Consider the following 26,885-nt stretch of genomic DNA (forward strand, 5'->3'; position numbering starts at 1 on the left):
TTGTTTCCCATCTTTGATGTGTGTTATTGTGCCGAGAAACACGGGCCAGGCTCAGTTGTCATAACTCTCTTCTGGAGGCCAGATGGAAAAGGTCAGTGAAAATGAAGCTCCTCTCTCCAGCTCCTCTCTCCACAGTGGATGAATGGGCACAGTGTTGGAGCTGCACACATTCACACACACACACAGACAAGGCATGCACACGCGTACACACACACACTTCTAAACATATTTGCATAAATGCACACACAAGCATTTTTTTACATGCACCAACACGAGCCGCCAGTTCTCTGAGGATATTTTGTCCTCCACCGTTCGTGTTCGTTAACGTGTTCCAGGGCTCCAGCTCTTATTTCCCTCGGGGGGACTTTGCTCACAGATTAGCTCTTTAGTTAGTCTAGATTTTTGAAGCCTCATGGCCTTTGACATGCCACTACTATCTCCCACCACATTCCGATCCATCCCAGCGCTTCTTTTATCTGGCAGCACAGGCTGATTTGTGGCTCGTGGACCTTTAGATTGAGGAAGACTGCTTTCCGGAGAGTCCAGAGTCTCATATCACCTTTTGAGACAACCACAAAGGGCCGGAGAAAAGACGAGGAGGATCAGTTTTATCATCTGTTAGGATTTACTGAATGAACCACGGTTCACCTCATGTGATTATCAGTGCAAATGAAGCAAGACAAAAACTTCAATGAATCTCCTGCTGAGGAACAAACTCACTAAGAGACCTGTGTGCATCTGTCAGCTGATTACACATGTGTAACCTGACAATGCCAATACCACCCACTAATCTGGAGGTTAGCGGATGTTTTAAAGACAAACAATTGCTCGCATTTAAAATAGGTTGAAGTTAGTAAAAGCAAGTCATTTTTTGAAAGTTTTATTGCAATAGTAGAACTCAACAAGTGGACACAGAAACATGTAAGAGGGTCAGAAGATTTGTAAAGAGATAAGATATTTTTTTTTAAATCCTGTTAAGCAAAATTCTGTTTGGGTTTTTTTTTTTTTTTTTTTTTTACTTATCTCTAAGAAAAGAGTACTTTCACCTTTTCATGCTACTTAAATTTAAACAATCTTGCTTCACTTTAACTACTTCCAATTTATAATCTGTGATGAGGGGTCACAATTACACTAAACTTTATTGTAAAAGGCCTCAATGGAAAATTTAGTAACCTCCTGCTATAAAACAGGAAGGGCTGCATGTATAAGACAGCATATCTTGACATATTTTTCTTTCCACTTAATTTCAAACCTTTTAACATCCTCAAATGATATTTGTCTTTTTTTGTCCAGCCTTAATCTTGGCATGTTCCCTTACTCTCACCGGTGTAAAAATGATGTTTAATAGAGAATGAAAATTGAATAATACGCTCAATTTGAAGAAGCAGCAGGAAGTGATCAGTTTGCTCTATTAGTAGCTTATCAGAAGCTCCAGTAACGCTGCAAATGGAGGCGGATCATAAACCAGTGAGGCTGCTGTCTTTTAAATGAAAGAAATAACAGGAATACAGGAGTAAGTCATGTTGAAGGATTGTTGATGTGGATTAGTGGGCATCTCACCCACTACATTCTGCAGTGAGGGAAACACTCAGCCTATGATGGGATTAATGAAAGACTAATGTGGAACTCCCCTCCATCTTTAGGAAGGATGAAACTCTGTGTACTCATTGTTTTCTACACACACAAGTGCACAAACAAACCCTGTGCACACACACACACACACACACACACACATTAGTTAAATGTGAGATAAACAGTAACTCAGCAACTCCCACATGAACAATATTAACCTTTAGCTTTTGAGTGTGAGTGAGTGTGTGTGTGTGTGTGTGTGTATGTATGTGTGTGTGTGTGTGTGTGTGTGTGTGTGTGTGTGTGTGTGTGTGTGTGTGTGTGTGTGTGTGTGTGTGTGCCTCAGCATGTGTTGCATCTCTTCTAACCTTTAGCTCTGACCAATCGGAAGGTGAAATGCCAGTTTTTTTCTCTCTGACCTAGTTTCTCCTCTGCTTATTTCTCTGAACACGCAACATTTCAGCTGGTATTAGTCAAATGATGCACTGTCTGAAAGGGGAGTTCAGAGGCAAGTGTGTGTGCTAGTAGTATTTGTATTTGTACGTATGTGTGTGTGTGTAGCTCTCAGGGCATGTTTGTTCACCTGTTGTTACTGTGTATTCAAGAGTGCTAATGTGTGTACACTCACTAGGGTTGTGCTGTTTTAAAAAAAAAAAAATCGCCTAATTGATGGGGAGTGACGTTCACCGCAAACAAAGAAAAATAATATTTTGAAATGTTATTGTTCTAATGTGCAACTGCTGATCATCTGAAGCAAAATGAGTTACTGCAGGCCACTTCTACAGGATTCAGTTTCAGTTTTTTTTCCCCTTGCACATGATTTTTGTAAAACTGCTGAGGTTTTCCATGGCTGCAGCTCAGTGATATTGGTGAAAAGAGCCATTACAGCCAATTAGCTACTCTGTCATTAGGGAGGTTTGTATGGGCTACTGGCAACTTCTCCACAAAACAGAATATATTATAGCAGAAACAACTAGTAAAGTTGAAATAGCCAATATGCAAAAATGTTCCATATTGGCAACAGCACGGCCGAGGTAGGCTAGAATTTCACTGTCAGGCTGGTTATGAAATTAATATTGGATATGTTGGCTGCTGTCGTTGCTTCTCATAACTTTAATGCTATATGCAACAGCTTATAGCAGTATAAGCTGGAAGATCCCCTTCCTCCAGGTTACACTGTTTTATTGTGCCCATGGACAGCGTTCCCAATTCTACGATCTGCACTCCTCCAGTGCACACCTGTCAGATTATGTGGGCTTGGGCTTAGAAGTGTGTGTGCACATTTTGAGCAGAGATCTCTCATTTTTGTGTGTGTGTTTAGATGGGAAGGGAGGGGGCCTGGAGTGCAGGAGAAAGGTTCTGGATGCGATCTGCTCTAAGATGAGTGTGTCTACATCTGTCATGTTGGAGTGCGCTCAGTCTGTTCCTGTTTGAGACAGATGACTTGCTCTGCTCCCCAAGGTCCTCCTGTTATTCTGCATCCTTTATCTCCTACTGATCCGACAGACGGCCTGCACCGCATGTATACTTTTTTGTTTTTTTATGCGTAGGTGTGGGTGCGTGCCTGTGAAATTTCCCCACGTGCACGCCTGTGCTTTCCTGTGATTGCGCATACAGGAGAGTGTCATCATCTTTATGTGTGTGTGTGTGTATGTGTGTTTGTGTGCGGAAGCCTAGAGATGCACAACTTTGGGCTGTGTATGGCAGCACAAGATTTTGCAGCATGCTGAGTTGGGAAATGGAGAGTGGAAAGTGCAGTGGTGTAAAAGCTCTACCCCGCTGGATTCACCGGAGAGGTGACACACAGACACCCGCAGCTAAATGATGCAGAAGCTCTCTGTGTCTGCAGGCTGTGAGCCTTGTACAGACACACCACACTCACAGAAGCACACACACACACAGACACTTTGGGAGCTGCTGACAGGTCCTCTGCAGAGGTTAAAAGCTGTCATAAGTAGTCTTGAAGCACTAGCCTGCTTGTGCCTGCCATGGAAGTATATAATGCCCAACCTTTGGCTTGGTAATCTGGGACTGTCTTGACTGATGTGCAGGGACCACACACACACAAAAACACACACTGTTGTGCTCACATGGGCACAAAGCTCAACACGGAAAACATTCCCAAACATTTGTACTCATAAATGCAGACATTCATACTTGTACACATACCTGTCCGCATACCTAGCACAGAGATGCGCATATACAAATAGAGTTGCACAGAGGCCAAAGTACACACAACCAGAGACTCTGGGGAGAGTTTAAGAGAAATGGCGAGTGTGAGAGAAGCAAGCTGGCAGACACACACACACACACACACACACACACACACACACACACACACACACACACACACACACACACACACACACACACACACACACACACACACACACAACCCAACACACACATATGCTTCCTATGCTTCACAGAGAGAGATCACCTCCCACTTCTTCTTCTTTCCAAACTAAGCTCTCCTCCTCCTCCTCTCAACTCCTCACATCATCACCTCCTTCCATATTCCCTCACCGGCAAATGCACGCACACAGACACCCCCTCCCCTTTGCTTGCCCTTCACACACACATATATACACACACTCACACGCTAGCACACTTCAGACAGATCAAGTCTCACTCCTCCCCGGCTCGCACACTCTCTCGTCTTCAAAAAAAAAAAGGAATCTCCCGTTTCCTCTCTTGTCCCTCCTCACCCCGCACTCCTCTTTCCATCCCCTCTCTAAACACCTCACCCCCCCACACACACACCTCTTCACTTCACCTCACTCCCTCACCCCTCCACAGCAGCATCACCCCCCCCAACACCCCGCACTATCCCATAGTGCTCTCTGCTGGGAGGATTTAGAGGTACCCTGTAATTTTGGTGCCGGAGGAGCTCTTAAGTCCTGCCTGATCTTCTGGCTACAGAGGCAGCCAATGCGTGTGTGTGTGTGTGTGTGTGTGTGTGTGTGTGTGTGTGTGTGTGTGTGAATATGCATTTGTGTGTGTGCATGCCCATCTCAGTGTGTGTTTCAGTTTGTGTTCGCCTTCGTGGGCCCAAGTGCTTACATGTCTGTATATTTTTTTCGCAAGCATTTCAAGTGTGGTTGAGTTTGTGTGTGCGTGTAGTTGTGCATGCTTTTTCTTTTTGCTTGTGTGTGTGTGTGTGTGTGTGTATTTGTGAGAGAGAGAAAGAGAGAGAGACAGAGAGCAGTCTAATCAGGACGCAGGAGAGGAGCTCCCTCTCTGGCTGCACACTGAAGCAGCGAGCTGAGCAACAGTTGTGTGCACCCGGGCCTTTAACCATCTTAAACATTGACACTATTGCTGCTACCTGCTTACTGTACGCACAGGAAAGCAGCTCCTGGGAAACAGGCAGCACACGGTAATATTAGAGCTGCTACATGGTGACACTTTGCAAAAAACAAAATGTTATAAAAGCAACCGTTGTTGAACAAGAAGATGAGAAAATCATCTGTGTCCATGTGCATTACTCAAACCACATTTATTTTAATGTAAATTCAATATTGGTTTTTGAAAATAGCATGAAAAGACTTGCAGCACCGGCGTCGGAGATATGACTATTTTATATTGTCTGTCAGCTTTGATTATTTAAAAGAAACACGAGAAGAAAACACTGGCTGAGCTGAGCACGCCTAATTCATCTGAGATGATTTGAAAAGTCTGAATGAATTTTCTTTGCTGATGCCAAACCTGTGGAGGACGCTATGTGGGAGAGACGGCGAGTGAGAGGTTGGAGGTTGATTACTGATTTCCATTTCTATTTCTAGGACAAAGAAATGGAAGGCTGATGGGCAGGGACATCTATTTAGATCCATTTCATTCTGCCATAATCAGGCTTTAGCCATGCCCTAATACTCAGGATTTGAAAAGGTTCAAAGTGCAAACATCTAGATCCCGAGTATTATTCCAGTCTGCCAACCTCACTCTGTATATGTTTGCATGTGTGTGTGTGTGTGTGTGTGTGTGCGTATGTGCACGTGTGTGCTTGCATGCATGCCAGGGAGGGTTATCTTTGGAATCAGGCCCATAAACCTAATCTAACCCTCTCTGTGCTCATTCAGGAGTGAAATATTTTGTGCAAATAGGCTCTCTTTTCCTTCTCCCCACTTCTACTCCGGTTCGCTAATGTAAACAAAAACCGAGATAGGAATATCGCAGTTATGAGAAATAGCCATTTCTGTTGTGACGCTCTGTTTGATACAGACACACATGCCTGACAGGGTTGTGTTTAGCTTCCTGCTTGCCTGCAATGGATGAAACAGCTCTGTCAGCTGGTGTTTTTCCTTGATGCTAAGTGTGAGTGATCAGATCGTGGTTGTGCCTGTTTATGTATTTAGTTTTTTTTTTGAAAATGTGGGCATTATTACTGGTGGTTACTGTGACTACCCGCTGCCTGCTCGGCTCGTCTAAGTGGAAGTCTGAATGCTGTGGAGAATGGGGCGGGGGGGGGAGGTAGCCAATGAATGTCACCTCTCATCCACTTTCTCATTAAACAACCTGCTCTCTGTCTGTCACATGGGCTGTATCTATCCCCTCATTCGGTGCTTTGGGCAGATGTTGAGCACGCGAGCACGCACGCGCACGCATAGACACTCGTCCACATACACACAGACATACACATAGCCCATTGCGCTGTATGAAAGCAAGCCCCCTGGGCTGGACAGGAATAATAAGCAGCAGATGATTCATGATGGAGATGGGGAATGTATTCAGCAGGACCACCTGAGTGACCTCATTTAGCAGACCTGAGAATAAATATAGACCACCGCATCGCACTCTAGCCTTAGCTTGTGTCGTCTCGACCAGTCAGCACTGCATCTTTCACACGTCTCCCACTCATCTCTTCGGACCACCTCGGGGAGCAGTCCCGTCTCTCTATCCCAAATGTCCTTGTGAAATCTGTGAGATTTTGTGTATATATAAATGTGTGTACATATGCATGTTAATGCACCAGCAGTAATGATGTGTGTGTAGTACTGGAACAGGAGCCTTTGTTCCAGGCCAGTTCTTTCCCCTGTAAGGCTTTCTTTTGGCTGATACATGTGTACTGTAGATATTTCCCAACATCAACATTTGGCACCTGGTTTCTCTTATGACTTAAACAGCTGTAGATCTTTTGTTCTCCCACTAGTCACTCCGCGGCCAATGATCCACACCCACAAAGAGGGCCTTAAATCATACCAAAAAAAATCAGCTCTGGAGCCGACCGCTTTATTAAAAAAAGCAACATTCCTTCATGCAATGACCAGTTCTTTTGGCATTCTGGACCGCTAGTGTTGAACCGGTTTGTTCCACTAAATCATTAGCAGCAGACGGGGAGTTTCTTTGTTCTTCGTCTTGTCGTAGCTTTATCCCCTTGTGTTTTTATCTCCTCTGAGACTCACAGGAAGACCCAATTCCCCAGTTTCCTCTTTCCAAAACACGACGTGACCGTCGGCCTTTTAATATCTGGAAATCCAGATTTGGATTAACGTCAGTATGCAGGGATGAAAAGAGTGAGAGCGGGTTAGAGAGGGAGGAAAAATTGACTGAGAGACAGAGTAGAGTGAGTGAGAGGCTTTCAGATTAAAAAAGAAAAGCTGGTGGTTTGTCCTTGTTGTACAGTAGGGTTAGGGCGTTTCAGAACTGTGGCTGGCAATCATTTTTTTTCTGTAGTGAACTCTGACATGATAGATGTAAATGCGCTGATATCAGACACAGGGTAAAATGACAAACACAGGAGTGCACCATGGCGCTTAACAGTCTGCAAGATCCACTGCACATTTTTTAATGCGCTCAACAGTTGTTTCTGTAGTCGATTTCCATCTTGAATAGTACTTAGAAGATGGATTCACATGGAGTAACGCAGAAGGAAATGTGGTTAAAATTGGACACAGTTAATCGGATTATGAATTTCCAGCGGTACAGTTAAGGCCTTGAATTATTTGATGTTTTAAATGGCCTGAATACAAACAACATATAAAGTGATCATCTCTTTATAAATCCAGCTCTCTTTCAGTAGTTTGGCCTAAACAGAGGCCTCCGAGGGCCAACTTATCATCATGCCACATCAGTAATGCAGGAGCCTGTTTAACCAGCCTGAAGGAATAGTTAATTTAGATGACAGAAGTAAGTTAACACTGAGAAGATTTGCTCTCCCTGAGTGGATATAAAATTCATAGCATGACGCTCACTCTTAGTCAGATTATTCAAGTGCCTTTGAGCCCGATCTTCAAAGACCTCATTTTTGTGTAACCTTGCTCTGGAAATTTAAAAAATTGAAAGAAGAGGAGAAATTGGGTGGAAAATGGCAGGAAGAGGTTAGCACCCGTGGCAACGTCTGGACCATTCAAACTGCCTTTAAGACACAGGAACAGGCCCGTCCACCTCACTGTCTTTAAACGTTTCCCATACAAGAGACACTCTCCCTACATAGACTTAACATAAATCATAAGATTCACTTAGCCTTGAATGTTCTTTCACATTAATGTTCCGCGTAAATTTTAAATCTTTTTTGTTACTCAGCTGCAGTCAGCTCGCCTGGCCCCCCTCGTATATATGTCAGTGTCCGGTTCACTCAGTCGTGTTGAGTCTACCGAGGGGAATTTGCCAAAGAGCTCCTGACACAATGTTATCACAATCAACCTCACAAATTATCACCAGCCACAGTAACAAAATGTTGTGGTTCTCTTTGTAATTTAGAGCCTGTGTATGATCTGATAATGTAACATAATATTAGTGCAATTCATTATTTAGTTTTCTCCAATTTCGCCCGAGCACAAAGCTGAAATCCCACAGGGCAGCAAAACATCAACATTAATAATACTTAGGAATGACAAGGCATGAATCAACTAGATGAGGTTTTCCATAGCTGCAGAGGCACTTTTCAACACTGTTTGATACAACATCAGTTCCTAGCAGGGAAATGCGTGTAGCAACATCGATACATGCCAGCAAGCGTGTATAAACGTATTTTAATGTTTGTAGTGCATTGTTTGGACCCACCCATCCTCCCCCTCCTCCTCATCCCCCCCCATCTGTAGCTTAGTCTGCCTCTCTTTGTGTCATCATTAGATAAGCACCCTCTCCAAGACTATCTCATCATAATGAGGGTGCCATCTGAAGCAATCACCCAGGGAGATGGTCATTGAGTTAAGAGGGAGGGAAGGGGAGGGGTAGAGTCAGATAGCACAGATAAAACAAAACTAAATGAAGTGAGCGAGAAAACAGAAAGAGAGAGAGAGAGAGAGAGAGAGAGAGAGGGAGGGAGGGAGAGACCAAGGCGGATAATGTGAGGAAGAGAAACAAAAGCATTTCAGGGGAAGGGAGTAAGTTGAAACAGCAGACTAAGCGGAGATGGAGATCATTTGGGGAATTCCAAAATTAGAGCTGCCATCGCGTTCGCCCACACAGACGCACGCACACACACGCGCAGACACACACACACGCTGCCTTATGCTTAGCTGCTCAGTGTTAAGGTCAGAGTCACACTCTGTCTCCCTAGGTCATTATCATGGGCCCTAAAATAGACAGCCAATTGTGTCACAGTGCCTGAAGTGACTGTGACATTGAATAAACAACCCCCAACCCTGAGCTCCTCACTCAAGTCAGTCCATTTAAAAAAAATGGAGAGAGAGCTGACGTACACACGCGCGCTCTAAGACATAAGCGAAGACACACACACGCATGCACATGCGCACGCACAAACATTAAGGGAGGCATTTAGCTCTCAGCACTACCAGCAAGTAATGACACATGTGGCTCAGAGGGAGTAAGCTGCTGGAAGAGTTGGCAAGCAGCTGGAACTCTCGCTGGCATGTCTCACTGCTTAACTATGCACAGACAGAAGACACACACACACACACACACACACACACACACACACACACACACACACACACACACACACACACACACACACACACACACACACAGGTCTGACCATGCACTCCTCTCCACCTCAGTAACCCCCCCCTCAGTAGGCTCTAATGTTGTTCCATTCATTTGACTTCACTTTATTGTGTTAATGAGAGATACCGTTGAGAGGAGCTGGCGGTTGATTGAGGGTGAGAACGGCTAATCACTGGAACAGCTAATCAGTGCTTGTCGTAAATATTGATTAGTTCTGTGCACGATGGACGTGCTCATTAACCAGTGTGTCATCTTCTCTCCTTCTCTTCTGCTTTTCTTTTCTTTACCCCCCTCACCCCCCTTCTCACCTCCCATCAATTTGTCCCTCTCCTTGTCCTTCACCTTCTCCACATTTTTTCTTTGTCTCCTCTTCTTCCCTATACAGCAACCTCCAATGGTACAGTAGAGGGCCTGGAGAACCGGGAGGGAGGTGTGTGCAAGAGCCGAGCCATGAAAGTCATCATGAGAGTCGGGCAAGGTAAATGTGCGCTCACCTCACATGTAGAACACAATACAGCGGCGTTGCCTTGAAGCCATGTTTCACTTTGGTGTGACATTCTCATTTATCGCCATGTGTGCCTAGCGTGACTTTGTCCGCCACCGGCCCCCAACAGGACCTGCTCTCTGCAAATGTAAAGTTGTGTTTTGAGATGAATTTGCCCCACAGTGTTTTTTTTATGTCTGCCTTTTTTTAATTTTTTTTTTTATAAGTGAGTATGCTTATAGTCATTACAGCTCAGGCTGGGTGATCATTCAATATCATGAAGATATGATCACACTGTGTTAGTATTTTACACAATGTTTCCAGAATGAATAATTATGAACAAAATGTATTTAAAAAACAAGCCAAAAATTTAAAAAAGTGATAACTAATACAGTATTTGCATTTAACATCAATTATTTAAAAATAAATGCATAATTATTATCATGCATCTTGATTTTGAAAATATTCTTATTAATACTGTGACTCTGTCCACATTGTCCAGCCCTACCATTAACAGCCATTTAAAATATATTTGATACCTTTAGTTTGATAAGAATACACACTCAATTCAATTTGGATTTAGATTTAGATTGTAATTTTAGATTTGACAGTTTATAAAATCTATAAATACTAATAAATAAATTTTTTTTAATTTTTTTTTAAAGTCACTAGTTTTGCATCTTCCTTCATTTAAAATAAAATAAAAAGTACATATCTCTATGGAACATTTACAAGCAGTACTCACTCAATTATAATAATGTAGTTATTAATGTTTATTAATGCATTAATGAAACACCTTCCTTCTATGAAGCATTAATAACACCCCATAAACAGTTAATAAATGATTGATCATACAGAATGACTTTGCAGTAATCATATTGAATAATAATAATAACAACATATGAACAAATCGTGAGTTTGTGTAATGAAGCATTATTAACATATCAGTCAAAGTTGGCTTGAAAAGTGTTTATAAATGTGATGAAGTAAAATGAACCTACCCTGTAAAACTCTGCAGGATTTAATTCTCATTTGGTTATTTAGTCTGTTTGTTTGTCAATTAAATTTCTAGAAAATGTACTACTGGGTTGGGAGGGTTACTTTAAAATTATATTCCGAAAAAATGTAGTCAATAACGTAATCCAAGTACCACAATATTAAAGTAATGTAACATGATTACTTTCCATTACTGCAATACCAAATATAATAAGGGCACATTGAGCGCAAAATTGGCCACTTTCCATTAAATAAATAAATTCTGCTTTATTATAAACAATCCCACCTTATAAACCTGAGTTCTGTGTAACAGCTGATCTGTATAAATGTGCAGATGAACATTAATTGCCATTATATCCGGATCGATCTGGTGTTGATGAAGTTACCACTGCTGTACCGCGTGCGTAAATGTGCACAGCCCTTTTCTCAGTTTGGAGACGCACTTATTGTTTCAGCTGCTGTATGATGCTGCAGCCAGCTGTGACATACAGTCACCTGCACGTTGCTCTCAGCTGCAGATTAGCGCAGATTAGGTAGAAATAAAACTCAGCAGATAGCGGTGCAAATACTGCGCAATTCACGGTGTTGTAACATTCTCAGGTAAAACCTCAACCTCTTTGACTCATTTAGTATTGAAAGTGTTCTGTGACTGACCAGTGACCCACTTCAGTTCAATGTGTGTGTGAAGTGTGTGTACGTGCGCCCGCTGCACTCATCATGCGGTATCATCCTCTACTCAGACCAATGTGGATCAGAGAGATAATTTTCCCTTTGCTCTGCTCACGTTTGGGACTTTTACAGTGCATGGTAGTATAACGTTCTTTATTGTAAAATGTGTTTTAAAATTGTTATCCTGCTAAATAATCCCCATTTTTACTAAATGTATCTGTAATTAGATTACGTCTTTTTTTTCTGTAACTGTAGCAGAATACAGTTACCTTTTTATTGTATCCTAATTACGTAACACTGTTACATGTATTCTGTTGTTCCCCAAGCCTGTATATATATACACTGATAATGAAATACAAGATTCATTCATTTAGTCAGTTGATTACAGTAGTTTAGAAATGTCTTTTCATATACAATTTGTGCAAGTAGTGTGGAAAAAAAGATCAATAACAACCAAATTAGAAGTGACCAAACAACCAAATTAGAATCATTTTCCCCCATCCAAACTTTGAAAAAGTTTCCCCCAGTGTTTCTGATTTTCATCCAGTAATCACAGAATGAAGATGTGTTTGAATTTGGTTTGTAAGTGCACGGTCAGGGTAATTCATCTAAAAATGCTCAAAGTAAACAAGCAGGCTTTGTTTAGATATCCTTGGACACAGCATTTGGTTTGCATCATACAGTCAACTTTTAGGCGCAATTTTACTTGACATGCGAACATTCATATCCTGAATTTGACAGGATACAGTACACAGATGTGTTACTCTGTAAACATTCCCCCCATCCTCAGTGTGGTTGTTTTGACTGAAACAGACACTAACCACCATCTGAGAGGAACATCTGCCCACCACGATGATCTGATTCTGGGCTTAAAACCTGGATCTCACATGTCAAAAATAAACTGAGACTTGCTGAGAAATCTGCAGTGTGATTGTGTATGTCTGCACATTTGTGTGCAGATATTTGAATGTTGGCTAGTGGGATGACAGCAGTGTATCCTGGCAGTCGGTGAAAGAATAGAGGCTAACAAGCTGCTGATGCTAGCAAGGTCTGAGTCGGAAAAAAATCAGCAGATACAGTGAAAAAAAAGCCACAGCATCATCTCTGAAACAGACAGGCATTGCATTATCTTTCCATGTAGGTCAATCTGAGCATCCGACAGCCCCGGATTGCAACATCATCGACAAATGACAACACTGCTGCATGAGTTCAGGCAACACCAGCTTTTACACTGAACTATTAAGTTGGGGAAAAACAAATCCCTGAACTCAGGTTAATCAAAGTTGAAAGCAAATTTCTCATTCGAGGAAAAGTTCTAGGAAAGTTTTTCTCAGCTGAAGTCTGTTTCTGTGGCTGGCGGCTGTTCCTCAACTTCACCAGAGCCTGCACTCATTTCCCAAAACGGTCCGAAGCTAGCTGTCACTCACAATCAATGTGCCCTACAAACCTTGTTAGAAAAGATGCAGTTGGCCCAGCTGCTACTGCTTTTAAATCTATTTCTGTGGGTGGAATTTTTGATGTATAATGTGCCCATCTAACCCAGTAACTATTTGAAGAAGGGCCGTGAGAAATTACAGCTTTGACAGGAACTTTGATTTGGCTGCTCTGCAATATCTTTTGATAGTTTTCTCCAAGATAGGAAGATGTTACCATACTAGCAATATAATTGTTTGTCTTTTAGGAGTGCTGTTATTTCACTGACTCTTCCAGAGCTGAAAGAAATTGTCAATAAATTGAAAATGTGTTATTTATTGAGCAAATATGCTCAACATTTGCTGGTTCCAACTCCTCAAATGTGATGATTTGCTGCTTTAATTTGGTTTACTAAATGCTGAAATGCTTTGGTTACCCTTATTAGAATCAGTATTTGCTTTATTATTATTTCACAAAAGTATAGCCAATGGCAAAACTATTATAAAACGATATATACACATATATACATACATATATATGTGTGTATGTGTATATATATATATATATATATATATATATATATATATATATATATATATATATATATATATATATATATATATAATGATATTTAAAATGTATTAATTTGGGTTTGTGTGTGTGTGTGTGTGTGTGTGTGTGTGTGTGTGTGTGTGTGTGTGTGTGTGTGTGTGTGTGTGCGCGCGCTCTTCACACTAAATACTGACTAATAATTGGTAAGGGTGAAAGGATTCAATATATTTTCATTTTCATCTTTTTTAACACATTTATGTTTTTTTTTTTTTAAAGAATAGAAATATTAAATAAATTATATAACTATAATCATATTAAAATCTTATTTTTGAGAAATACCTGGAATATGACAAAAAAACATTAGCTGGATAATTTTTGACCCACCTGTGAATCTAAGGGTGAAATGTAAATTTTTGTTTGTCTTTTAGATTGTTGGTCAGAGAAAAACATGTAATTTTCTGACGATACCTCTGGTGCTGGAATATGAAATAAAATAAATGTGAGTGGGAGCCAGACTCTACCTTCTGCAGGGACACTAGATGTTGTTTCAACAAACACACACACATTAAAAAAAAACCTGGGCTCTCTGCTTGGCTCTAACCCCAGATGCTATTGTTTTTAAGCCACATTTTCCTCTAGTCTCTGCAGCTGAATGCCAACACTCGCAGTAGCCAAGTCCCCAACATCTCCCTATATGTCCACTCATATTCATACACATACTTTACACTTTGGACGATGGATTTGAATTCGGTGACTCATCTCAGTATGCTCATTCTTTTAATCTTACATTTCCATTTATTGTGGAGGCACTCCCATCCGTAATCACGTTGAATCATCTGTTTGTAGGAAATTATGCGGGCTGACACATCGATATCTAATTGTACTTTGAAAATGCATCATGTTCCGTCTTTTGTCTTTATATAAAATGTGAAGTAAAAAGGAAGAGATTGAGAGATTGAAGGGGAAATACCGGGAGCCCATATTTTATACATCCATCGTTGTTCAGCGCTCCCTTTCTCTTCCACCACATCATGTCACCGAGCTCATTAGAAATATGTTGACTCACCGCCTCGCACTCGCCCCCCCACCCCCCCCCCCCCACCCACCCACCCACCCTCACCCAAACCACCACCATTACCCTCGTTTTCTCTCTCCCTTCCTCTCTCAACATATCTGCCTCTCTCCTCTGTCGCTCGATCATTGTCTCCCTCACTCTCAGTCCTCCTCCTCTTCCCTCCGCCTTCTCCCTCCTTCTGGCGGGTTGGCAGTTCTGAGGTAGTTGCTGTCTGCATAGCTAAGGGAAATGTCAGCACTACACACAGAAAAATGGGTCAGAACATTAGAACGCTCCCTGCACATGCTCAGTGGTTGAGACACAGTGTTGGGGTTATATGCACGGAGTGAATCAGATCACTGTGTCCTCTTGTATCCTCTCCACACGCGAATGTTCCAACTTCTCACTCCTGTCTTTTCTCATCAATTATTGACGCCGCACAACAGCTCACGGCTAAGTTCACCACTGCCGCAATCAGTATAGAGCAATGCGGACATGGAGAAGACAGAGGAGGAGAGGAGATCAATGTAGTTAACATTGTAGTTGTGTTTAACAAAAGCCAAAAACCGCTCCAAAAAAAAAAAAAAAAAGGTTTATGCTGCCATGATTTGCTCTTGGTCTTTTTTTTTCTTCTATCTTTTCTAGTTCATATCAGTCAGCGATCCCACGCCCCGATTCATTTCCCATTACAAGTCTGTGATTGGAAATAGAAGATAGACTTCTAGACAGTTGAGCCCTTTTCGCTCACACACACACACACACATGCATGACCACACGCATGCCACACAAAAGTTGCCATGAGGGACTGAAATGTAAATTGCCTCCCCACACGCCCTCCTCTCTATTTCTCACACACACCCCCTTGAGCAGGCCTTCGGGCAGATGCAGATAAGGCCTGATAGAGCAAGAGGCATCTGATAGTGCTCTGTGGAATCCATCTGTCTGGCTTCGGTAATAGTTTATAACTGTCTTCTGTCTGCCGGCCCTGCCCTCGTAAAAGCCACATCGCGGACCCACCAGTGTTTACCGCACAAAGACTTCAAAGTGCGTGTGCTGAAATCACAACAGGCAGACAGATAAACTGTCTGTTTCCTTTGCGTTCCCCTCAGAGCTTATGCAACCTCTCCTCTCCTCTCTCCTTGTCTCCCCCCTTCTCTTCCTGTCCTCCTATTTTCTCCTCTTCAGAAGTGTGCCTCTTTCAGGCAGACTTAAAGCCAGAGCAATAAATAAGGCATATTATGGCCTTTTAACGTGATGAATAATGTAAAACAATAAAAAGTTAATATATAACTACTTCACCCTCATTCTGCCATGCCTAAGTGTATTGTAAGTATATTGTAGGTGTGTCCTTATGTGTGTTTGCATGCACGTGTGTGTGTGTGTCCTGCGCTCTCATGAATGTGTCAGTGTTTGAGATGACTGTCGGAGTGTTTGCTAAAGGAGCTGCTGATGTAGATGTGAGCTCATTTTTTACGACAGGACAGGGATACTGGCGTGTTTCACAGAGGTTCGCTAACTTGTCCTTCCTTTTTTTGTACTTTCATCTTCACTTCTGAGAAGCTTTCAACACATGCAAAGATAACCTTCTCTGTGTATAAAAGATATATCAAAAGATAATAAAAAATAATCCTCCCTGATACAGAGGAGCAAGTCATTGTAATTCAGCGCATGCAGCTTGCCAAGGCTGAGTTTCTGTGTGTTTTTGTTTCCCACAGTCCCAAACGCAGTGAACCCCGTGGCGCCGGAGGCTCCAGAAGACAACGCCATACCGGAGTCCAGTCCCAGTCCGCCTGACCAGGGTCACAATTTACCCAACGTGCCGGGAAACACTGGTGAGCAGATTGACAGACAAAACCGCAGCTTGAGAATCTTTACGGAATGCTTTCTAGTTTCTGGAGTACAAATATTTTAGTAAAATAAAGGTTTTTGATTTGAAAAAAACGAATATTCACAGCCTCTAGGGTTCCTCTAATAATTAATCACATTTAGCCTGAAAAGAGAAAATAAAAATCATAGTTGAGTCTTTCAAAGTATTTCCTCTATCACATGGCTTTTCATGCCGCGGGCGCTCTTTTCATTTTTTTAAGGAGGTCAACATGCTAAAATAGGTGTAAAACAACTGTTGTGAAATTACACCCACTTACATGCAGTGTTGCAATATAACAAGAGCGAAACCCCACCCAAAACAAATACAGCTCACCCCGAGTCACTTTACTTAATCCTACTGTACATAAAGGATGTGCTGCACCCAAAGAAAGATTCCTTTATTATATATCTTTTTAAAACCTCATTAGAATTGCAGATAAATGAAGATTAAAAGCAGAGATAATTGAAGAAGTCATTCGAGCCTCCGTGGATGCTCTGGGCCCTCCTTGTTTCCTGTTTTTTTACCCATACCTTTCATAGCTGCCTTGCACATTTCTTTTTCTTTCTTTTTTTTCTTTCTTTTACATCTCTCCCTATACTAACTTTTTGACTTAGTCCACAACTTTGTATGCCACGAAACTTATTCCAAGCACTGCCTGTCCCCATGTGATAAGCTGTCCTCATTTAATAATTGCTTATTTGACATTAGTTGCTCCATAAAAAGATTTCCTAATGTCACTTTTTTACTGTAGCCGGGCTTTTACCTGTCTGCCATTGTTAGATCAGTGATTATGTCAAGTGAAGAAGTGGAGGGTGGAATGAAGGACATGTCATTGCGGTTTGAGGGGCTGATATTTCAGGAATGAAATTTCTGACAGCCTCTCTCTCTCTCTTCTCTGGAAGTGCCCAGAATGTACGAAATTCCTTGCGCCTCTGATTTCACAGATACGGCTGGAATCGGTAGCTTTCAGTGATGTCATTTACTCGTGATAAGGCATAAGGCGTAGTTATCCCCGTCTCAATAAATGGTTAAGTGCAGAGTGGTCAGCCGAGTGCGGAGACACAGTCATTAGTGGGGATGACAGTCTCCGGAGGTATGGGGCTTTTGTGTGTGTGTGTCAGTGGTGGTTGAGGGGGTGGTGGGGGATGTAGTGGGGGTCATGGACAGTAAAGAGGTGGTGGAGGGGGTGAGTGCAGCTCTTTGGCAGCAGCTGCATGCATACATGGAAAACAGATTTGGTTCATCTCAGATTTCAGTCACTGGAGGAGCCAGTCATTCTTTCTCCCATCCCCCCTCCCCTTCCCTCCATCCTGAGCCCCTTAGACAAAAGGATAAAATAAAATCAGATGTTCAGATATGCCCTCCTCATTTCTTTCATATCTCACTTGGCCTTTGCCATACAAATGTGGCCTTGACATGTCGCAGAACTTGCCTGGGCTCAATCTTATCAGAGCAGGAATCTCGGTTGTGTTGAGTGATGACTACAGATTTCATTAGTAGGCTATTTTGACTAAGCTAATTTAATTACATTACATCAATGGGGCTGTTAGTCATATAGAGCAAACAAGAAACGGGGAAGTGATCACAGTTGATTTAAGCAGAGAACAGTAAGATCTCCACATGACAGGCTTACTGTAAATGTTATTACTGCTCTGATTATCTAAGCCCTCTCTCTTTTTTATTTCTCTCTCTAGACCACATGAATCAGGATCAGTCTGGTTCCTCTGCAAACTCAGACGGCATCCTTGGCTCCAAAGTGGCTGTGTTCTCCGCCATCGGGGCCGGCTGCATCATCTTCCTCCTGCTCATCCTCCTCCTCGTCATTCTGCTCATCAAGATGCGCAAGCGCTCCAGGAAAAACGCCCACTCGCAGCCACGCCCCTCCGCGCTGTCTCTCAGCACGCTGTCCAATCCCAAGCTGCCAGCGGGCACGGCCGGCACGGAGCCAAGTGACATCATCATTCCGCTGCGGACAGAGAACAACTACTGCCCTCACTATGAGAAGGTGAGCGGCGACTATGGCCATCCCGTCTACATTGTCCAGGAGATGCCCCCGCAGAGCCCTGCCAACATCTACTACAAAGTCTGACACTCTCCGCGCAGCCAGCGACAGAGCCAGGAGAGAGAATGAGAGGAGCGCTTGATTTATGTTCTCGGGAAGAACACTTTCCTTTGCATTTTGGGGACTTGATGGTTCCTTCAAGCCCCTGTTATTTCTACCACCTGCTGCACAAATCTGGAGAGACACGCACTGACCAGTAATCAGCGGGCTTGCGAACTGACTGACGAGAAAAGTTTATTCTGTTTGTTTGGGTTGTCTGACAATCCCCCCCCACCCCCACCCCACTCCTCCACCCTTCTCCTCCTCCTCCCTTCACCTACCTTCACCTCCAACCTTCTAACGTCTCCCTGCTGTGCTCCGCCATGGGGGGGGGGGGGGGGGTACAGTCCCCGAAGTACAGTCTGTGCTACACCCAATTAAACACACCATCCTAGCACACTAGCCAGAAACAGGCAGACACAGGCCTCCGAACGCCACTCAGCCTGCAGTTTGTGTGCGAGCATAAAATTTGTGTGCGTGTTTGTGTGTGTGTCTGCGTGCATGTGTGCGTGTGTGTTAGTCAGGGCTCCGTGCTGGGCCAGGAAACTCTCCAGATAGCTCAGGTTTCAGACACAGTGTGTGAAATAATGTGTTCCTCTCCCTTCGCACCTCTGATGTTTGCCTTACTTACTATTTTTGATGGAGGATTTGACCCTGATTCAGTTCACAAAGCAGTTGTATTTTGTTAGACTTTTCCTACAAGTGCACAATGTATAGAGTTGAATAGATCATCATTATTACTCCATTATCTCACCACCCATATCATCCATTGCGTTCATTTTGTTTTTTGTTTGTTTTTTTAACTCCGGAGAAAATACCTTGACCTGGACTGTGGAAGTCAAGTTGTGTATGTGTGTATGTGTTCCCGGAAAACACTCCCTTCTCCACTTGTCTGATATGAGCTTTACCATTACTCTGGTATTTATGACCTACCTGTGTGTATTTGAGGGTGTGTTCTGTGTGTATGTATGTGTGTATGTGTGTGTGTGTGTGTGTGTGTACGGGCATGTCCAGACCAGTCTTGTATCTAGGCAGACTTATTGGCTTAGGGGCAGAACACTGAGTTACTGTATCACAAGCTTCAAAAAACAAGACAGACTGAGGCGCCGTCAGACAGACATGCCCAAGATCTTAACAAAACTCTTCCAGCGCTGATGAGCTTACATGGAGATGATTTTTTAAGACAGCAGGCACATTAAATTGTGTTTGTTCTAGCTTCTGCTGCTACAGTGTAAGCATCAAACAGTTAGTTTGGATCCTGCTGTCTGGGCTAGGTGGGTGTAGGTTGGATAGGCAGCCTTAATTGGCTGGCCTACATAGGTAGGATGCCCTATATATAAGTTGGATGGCGATCCACGGCTGAACATTGGGATACAGTATCATCAGATGCCAATTGGCTGCCATCTGTAGATGAGTCAGTGGAGTGCACAGTCAGTGGTGTCGCCAGCATGTGACTAATCTATGTGCCATCTCCTTGCCCACACTCACCAGCCGGGGAGGAGAGAGAGCGAGAGTGGTGGATAAAAGGAGAAAATGTTCCTGTGACTTGGCTTTAACCTGAGAGGAATATGGCGTCAGGGATGGGGGTGGGTGGTTGGGGGGCGGGGGGCGATGGTTGATGAGGGGTGAGGGGGAGGTAGTTTAGCATTCATTTTTCCATCCTCTCGCCAGTTGTGCTGTGAATAAAAATGCTGCGCAGAATATTCCACAGTCAAGGTGTTCAGCCAGCGAGGACACTGCAGCTCAGCTATCACACAGCCCAGGGCAGCGGCACAGAGACAGGATTTACTGCAGCTGGGTGTGTGCACACCGAAGATCACTTTTAGGTGTGTGTCTGTGTGTAGGAGGAGGGGGTTTGTTCCAATCTGTCTGTGTGCACATGTAGGTGTTTCTATGTCTGAGTGCTTATTTGTGCTTATATTTGCAGTTTTCCTATGTGTGTGTATGTGTGTGAATGCTTCTGTGGTCTAGCAGCTGAGCAGACTTGTTATGGGGAGTGGAACTAGGTGCTCCAAAGAGTGTGGCTGCCAAAGTACGGAGCACCGCAGTCCCAGTTAATGATGTGTGAGAGGAGAGGGGAGCAGATAAGGACAGCTATTCCTCAGCATGCAGACACGAGCTGACGTTTGACGCACATGTGCACACACACACACACACACGCACAGACACACCGACACACCGAGACTGACGGGTCCAGGTTTATCTCCAGTCAAACGGTCAGACTGCCGGTGAATAAACATTCACCGGCAGAGGCACCTATCATCCGCTGCCACATACTATCGCCATCCACAGATATACACTGCTGAGTTAAAAGGCAGCCCTGCTTGAAGACTTGGGGAAGACTCCAGTGGCTTTTGCGTGTCGTTAACCTCAGAGTTAACAGCCTAAACAGCTGCTCGTGCTTTTGCGGTCCTGTGTTTTAACTCAGCATGCAGCCCCTCAGCGGACCTCTGTGAAACACATCTAAATCAAATATTTTTGTTTCGGATCGGTGCGCATCCCTTCACCTACACCAGCCAAGGGAGTCATTACCAAATTACCACAAACCCATGTTTCATTTTCATTCATTTCTAGTGACCACTTAATGTTATTCAAATTTGGGGGAGAAAAAAAAAATTTAAAACAGAGAAATGTAAATACATGGATAGAGCCCAATTTAAGATGTAATTTCACCTGAACACTGCTCATAAGAAAAATTTAAGACTAGATTTTTGTAATGGAGGATGTTTGTAAATAGCTGTCTTTTTAAAGTGTGTTTTGTATGAATCCTTGCATTTTTTTGTCTCTGTTTGCAATATGTTTTTATTTTATTTTCTTTTAGAGTTGAACTGAATATTGCAACGGACACACAAGCTGTCTTTTTTTGCAGCGTCCAGTATTGTCAAAAAGTCTTTGTTACCACACGTGTTAGAAGAAAAAAAAAAAAACTGGGGTTCAGAGTTTTTACATCGCCATTCAACAGGATTGTAGTTCCTCAGAAGCTGTTCAGTACTGAAGGTTTGTCACCAAGCGGCTTTGAAACAGGTCACTGATAAGCCCTTTCCCTGTTGGAGACAGCACTTAACTCTGCATATGAAGACTGTGTTATTCCACTGCCTTTGAGTTACCTACACCTTCCACTCCATTATGAGATGTAACAGAAACATTTTGGTCCAGAAAGATTAATCTTTTCTCAGTTTTAATAAGTGTATTGGGCCAGACAGAGAGAAACGTAGAGAGAGAGAGAGAGAGCGGGAGAAAGGGAGAGGAATAAGAAAAGGGGCCATGTATGAGAGTGTGACCGTTCTGCGCTCACCAATAAATCATCCGGTTTACACCACTCATTATCTCCCAGGCGGTCCTTTGTTTTAAAGTTGCTCTCTCTTTCTCTTTCCCTCCCTCCGCCTCTCTCCTTTGTCATCCCTCCTTTCCTAATTTAGCACAAGGATGTTGGTTGATGGCTCATCGTATGAGCCTCACTGTAGGTTGATTTCTGCTATTGTTCAAAGCCACAGTATTATTTTTCAATGTGCATGTGTAAGCAAAACCTGTTGAATTTGTTTCCCTTTGTTTGAATCATAACTGTCAAGTTTTGTTATTTTATTTTAATTTTTTTTTTTCCATTCACTTTTTCGCCGCTTCTCAGCGTAACCTATTGGCACCAGCTACAATGGAAATAATGTTCCACCAGTTTGGAAACTACCGCATATTGATAAATAAAATTTTTCCCATGGAACTTGGTCTCTCTCTCTTCCTTTTTTTTTTCTTCCATCAGGCTTTATAAATGTGGGTAAAAGATTGTTTCCTCATCTCAATGACCACCTTGGTTCATGGTGGGTGCATAAACCAGCCGCCCACACTCAGCACTTCCCTCTCAGCCCCCCTCCCAAACCCCTCACCTCAGGGGTCAGTGCTGCACAGATGGGTTTGTTCTGATACATTAGTCAGATTGAAATCACAAGCAGGCTTCATAAATTCATATTAGGGGAGGATGGACACGCCTTTTTGCATAGTAACTAATACCCGTATCAACCCGCTCTGCCCTGGTGTCCTCCAAAATTACATTTCTTCATACATGATTAAATCTGATTGGCTGCACTCGGCATTTCCATTGCGTTTGTCTGAAATTACAGTCTGCGCTTATCCGACTGAGGAACAAACTCCAAGTCCTTGGTGAAAGCAGAGATGGCATGAAATGTTATTAAAGTGATTGGGCATTTTCTCTGACAAACACATCAGTGTTTGTGGGCATGGCTTTCGTGTGGCTGATGATGTGAGCAGAGACGGAGTGAGCGAGCGAAAAGACTGATGGGAGGAGAGAGAAAAAGTCAGGGCAGTGAGAGACATAATGTGCCTGTGGATTCACTGCCCCGTCCCCCCCGTCCCGCCTCCCCTCCCACCACCACCACTACCCCCACCCTCGCTGTTTCTATCCGTGCCCCGGGGCAGGTACGTTCATCTGGTTTCCTGGCTCAGTCCCGAGACGCCCCCATAGATCCACATTTCTGTGGGTTTATTAAAACCTTCCCCCCACCGAGCTACTATATGTGACTCCATGCTGTTCTGTATATGTATGTATGTGTGTGTGTGTGTGTGTGTGTGTGTGTGTGTGTGTGTGTGTGTGTGTGTGTGTGTGTGTGTGTGTGTGTGTGCGCGTGCATGCTTGTGCATTAGTTGTTCTACAACAGAGTCAACATCACAAAAATAAAGATATATTACCATTGAAGCGTGCACCGCAGTATTTTTCCTCCTTATTTTTGGATCTTGATTGAATCAAATATGTGTTCCACATTCGGTTGAAATTCAAGAATTGGGTTTTTTTCATGCTAAACATTTTGTATTCTGGGTATATATTGCTGCATCATTAGAAGACTCCTCAGCAGTTTACAAGGGTGATCAAGTGTTATCTCTTTTCATTGCGTTCAATGCAGCCATCTTCACGTCCAAATTTAGGCATTTGCATGTACAGACTCTACATCATCTGCATATTTAGACTGCAGCTAAAACACCCTCATGAGTTTTCACACTTGATGTGAGCATGTGTAATTCCTCACATTGTTTTATTTCATTTTATTTTTTTCGTGTAACATGGTGGCTCACATGTCTTTGTAGATGAAACAAGTCACCTGGGAAAGCGACAGCTGCCAGCAGTTTTAGGTGGCTTGGGAACAATTTAACTTACACTCATTCTCATCCATGACTGTGAATACTAATTGTGAAAAGAACTTCTAAGTAAGCTTCTTTTTTTCCTCTAGTGTTGAGTTTTTTAACAACAGTTTGTAATGTGGAAAAGAAGTAAATCCCTAGAGATTATTACAGTCACTTTTGAGGTATTCAGACCTTCAAGCAGAGCAGACTTACTTTTTTAATTTTTTTATTTGTGATGTTCAACTTTTTTTCTTGGCCTGTCTGATTATAAATTCATACTGCGTGGCCACCACAGTAATTACTATCAAACTAAATGTAGGGTTTTTTAAGGTGAGGAAGCATAGATTAATACTTTTTCCGAGCTGTGTAATTCATTTTAGATTGCGCTGGTGGTTGTTTGCCTCAGATGATCACCAACCGCTCATACATTAGCATAGCTTACTTATCATTTTGTTTGCTACTACATCACTGCTGGCAAGGCAAACCTTTTTCACTCCTTATGAGGCCAGTAGAGCTTGTGAGGAATCCATGGATGGAAAATAAAGTTGTCAGCGGGAGATGTAAGGTGATAGCTAACCAGATGAGGGAAAGAATTCAATAATTCTGGTCCGATTCCTTTAACGGTGTAAGTTGGCACCGCATCTTAGTTTCCCCTCACGTTATTTCACACAATCTGCTCCCACACAAAATGTGCTGCATGTGCAGACACTACCCTTGATCTGTTGAAGCAAGCAAGTTCAGAACTCTGCAACTTCTCAACTGTGACCACACATCCAGGGGGAGAGGTCGTCAATATATGGCTCTTAAGCGTTTTTTGGTGAGCCATCTCCTAATGTTTTTTAATATGGATCGTGCAGGAGACTCGTAATTCACACCAGAATCAATACAACATGCTATGGGACATGTTCTTTCTCATGTAATGTAGGCTACATATACATTTTTAATGAGTTAATGCATCACTCGCCATTCATAAATAATGCACGCACACTAATGCTTTTCATCAAATGCTGCTCATCAAATATCAAGCAGATTTTTTTCGGCAATCCTACCGCAGCATCACAGGAAACCCGAGACGACGCAAAGAAACGGAAACTGAGAGAAGAAAAACCCATGAAAGAAGAGTTCATCAGTCAAACAGTAACATGTGGATAGTTCATGAAAGGACTAATTAATGTGATTCAAATTCCAATCAATGGCAGGAACTATATCTAAACAATGTTCCTCTCTAATCCCTCAGAGGAGCAGGAAATGGATATTCCACCAAAGTATCCCGGTTCTCTGGGGTTATGTTATGCTTCATCTTTATGTTTCATTACACACACACACACACACACACACACACACACACACACACACACACACACACACACACACACACACACACACACACACACACACACACACATGCACACCCGTCAGCCACATATTGATGGCATTGTTATGACCAGAACATGCCCGATCAGGCCTGTGCTATGGCAGGGATCCAGGTTTGACTGAGACTCATCAATCATACAGAGAGAGCCTGTGAGAGCCACAGAAAACTTACACACATAAAAAAACAACATACACTTATGGGAGAAATAGCAGGGGCAGCTGGCTGCTGGGTCACAGGTGTGGAGACCAAGGGAGAAAGTGGGAATTATTCCCGTTCTTTCTTTCCCTCCTCCCCTTTAAAGAGAAACAGCTCGCTCTCTGCCTCCCTCCCTCCTTCCCACATCTCTGAAAACATCCCATTTCCATCCACATTTCCTTCACCCAATTTAAAACCCACACTTCATTCTCCCCCTCAGCAACACCACCCCTCTCCTCCTCCATCCATCCTCCATCTTCTACTCTCAATTAGGCCATGCCTTGAATCTCAGGCATTATCTCTGCTGGCCATTTATATAACATGACTCCAAAATGCATTTGCACAATTTTCCAATTACAGTATTATGCCTTGAAGCTTTGGTTCCTTCTGTCTCTCTCATTTCCCCCCTTTCACTCAAACTGCTCTTGATGTTTAAAACTACAAAAGAGTCACCCCTGCAAATACAGACACGCATTTGTACTTTGGAGTAATGGGCTTTTTTCCCCTTGTATGCATTGTTGGTGTTTATGAAACTTTTTTTTAAAAACCTGTTTGTAAGCTACATCAATCATATATTTGTGTCTTGGCCTTGGCTGACTGACAGCAAGGTGAAGGACAGGAAATTTAGTATGCATGTCTAGTAAAATCCAAGATGTGAATTCATTTTTTCCCCAGTTAAATTCAATGTCTAAGTCAGTGGCATACCATTTAAGTAAATATCAATGTCAAAGCTGAATGAAACTTTTAGAACATTGAATGAAAACCTGAAAATACTGAGTCATAACCTGAGAATATTGAATGAGAAGCTGAAAATGTTACACTATTCCAGATAATATTGAACAAAAAGTATTAATATTTAATCCAAACCAGAGCATATTAGATACAACCTCAGAATACTGACAGTAAACTTTAATATACTGAATAAAAACCTTGTCTTTTAAATGAGAACCTGATATTATTGAGAAAACCCCAGAAACTATGACTGAAGAAATATTGACTTAGAAAAACAATCCAACAAAAACATGAGAATTTTAAATAAAAATGTGAGAATTTTAAATAAATCATGGGGACACTGAACAAAAACCTGAGACAACTGCATAAAATTGTGAAAATATTGAAAAAGAAGATGAGAATAATTTATGAAAACCTGAGATTATTGAATGAAACATGAATGAAAACAGGCTTAGTCCATACTGTGTGTGAATGGATGAGTTGACATTTAATAATCTTAAACATTGTTGAAATAATTGAAGCGTGACTGGTGCATGTATAGCCTTAAGTATGGTCACAGGACAATTAAACTCAACAGGTACATGTGCTGACTTTTAAATGGGAAAATGCTTGACAGTGATCTTATTGGCAGTGGCAGTGACAGTAGTAGGAATACTTAACCTGTTGCTGGTAGCAGACAATAGTAGTAACGTAATAGTCCATGGTCATATGAGAAATCTTATCTCCACACTTACAGTAGAGGCATTCGTCAGTGCCTCTGATTTTCACAGCAGTCTAAAGCTTGTAATTAACAGCCATAAGCAGGGTGTTAATGCTGTTTGGTATCTCTAAGCGAAAACT

The 26,885-nt window shown here is 42.5% G+C and overlaps 1 protein-coding gene across 2 annotated transcripts in view; it reads left to right on the plus strand.

Moving 5' to 3' along the window:
• The window catches only part of efnb1 (ephrin-B1), a 271,344-nt gene that overhangs the window by 36,232 nt on the left and 208,227 nt on the right, over positions 1 to 26,885 (plus strand). Inside the window, exons 3-5 of one of the 2 annotated variants that reach the window (XR_009925483.1) lie at positions 9,866 to 9,958; positions 16,364 to 16,480; positions 18,210 to 19,586. Coding sequence is in view for 1 of the 2 variants with exons in the window: in XM_062425420.1 (XP_062281404.1) it covers positions 9,866 to 9,958; positions 16,364 to 16,480; positions 18,210 to 18,604 (605 nt within the window). In the remaining variant the exon portion in view is untranslated. Of the gene's footprint in view, positions 1 to 9,865; positions 9,959 to 16,363; positions 16,481 to 18,209; positions 22,337 to 26,885 lie in introns of those variants that run through there. The other variant, XM_062425420.1, reaches the window with a different exon arrangement.

This window comes from Scomber scombrus, chromosome 9, assembly GCF_963691925.1.
Source record: "Scomber scombrus chromosome 9, fScoSco1.1, whole genome shotgun sequence".
NCBI lineage: Eukaryota > Metazoa > Chordata > Actinopteri > Scombriformes > Scombridae > Scomber > Scomber scombrus.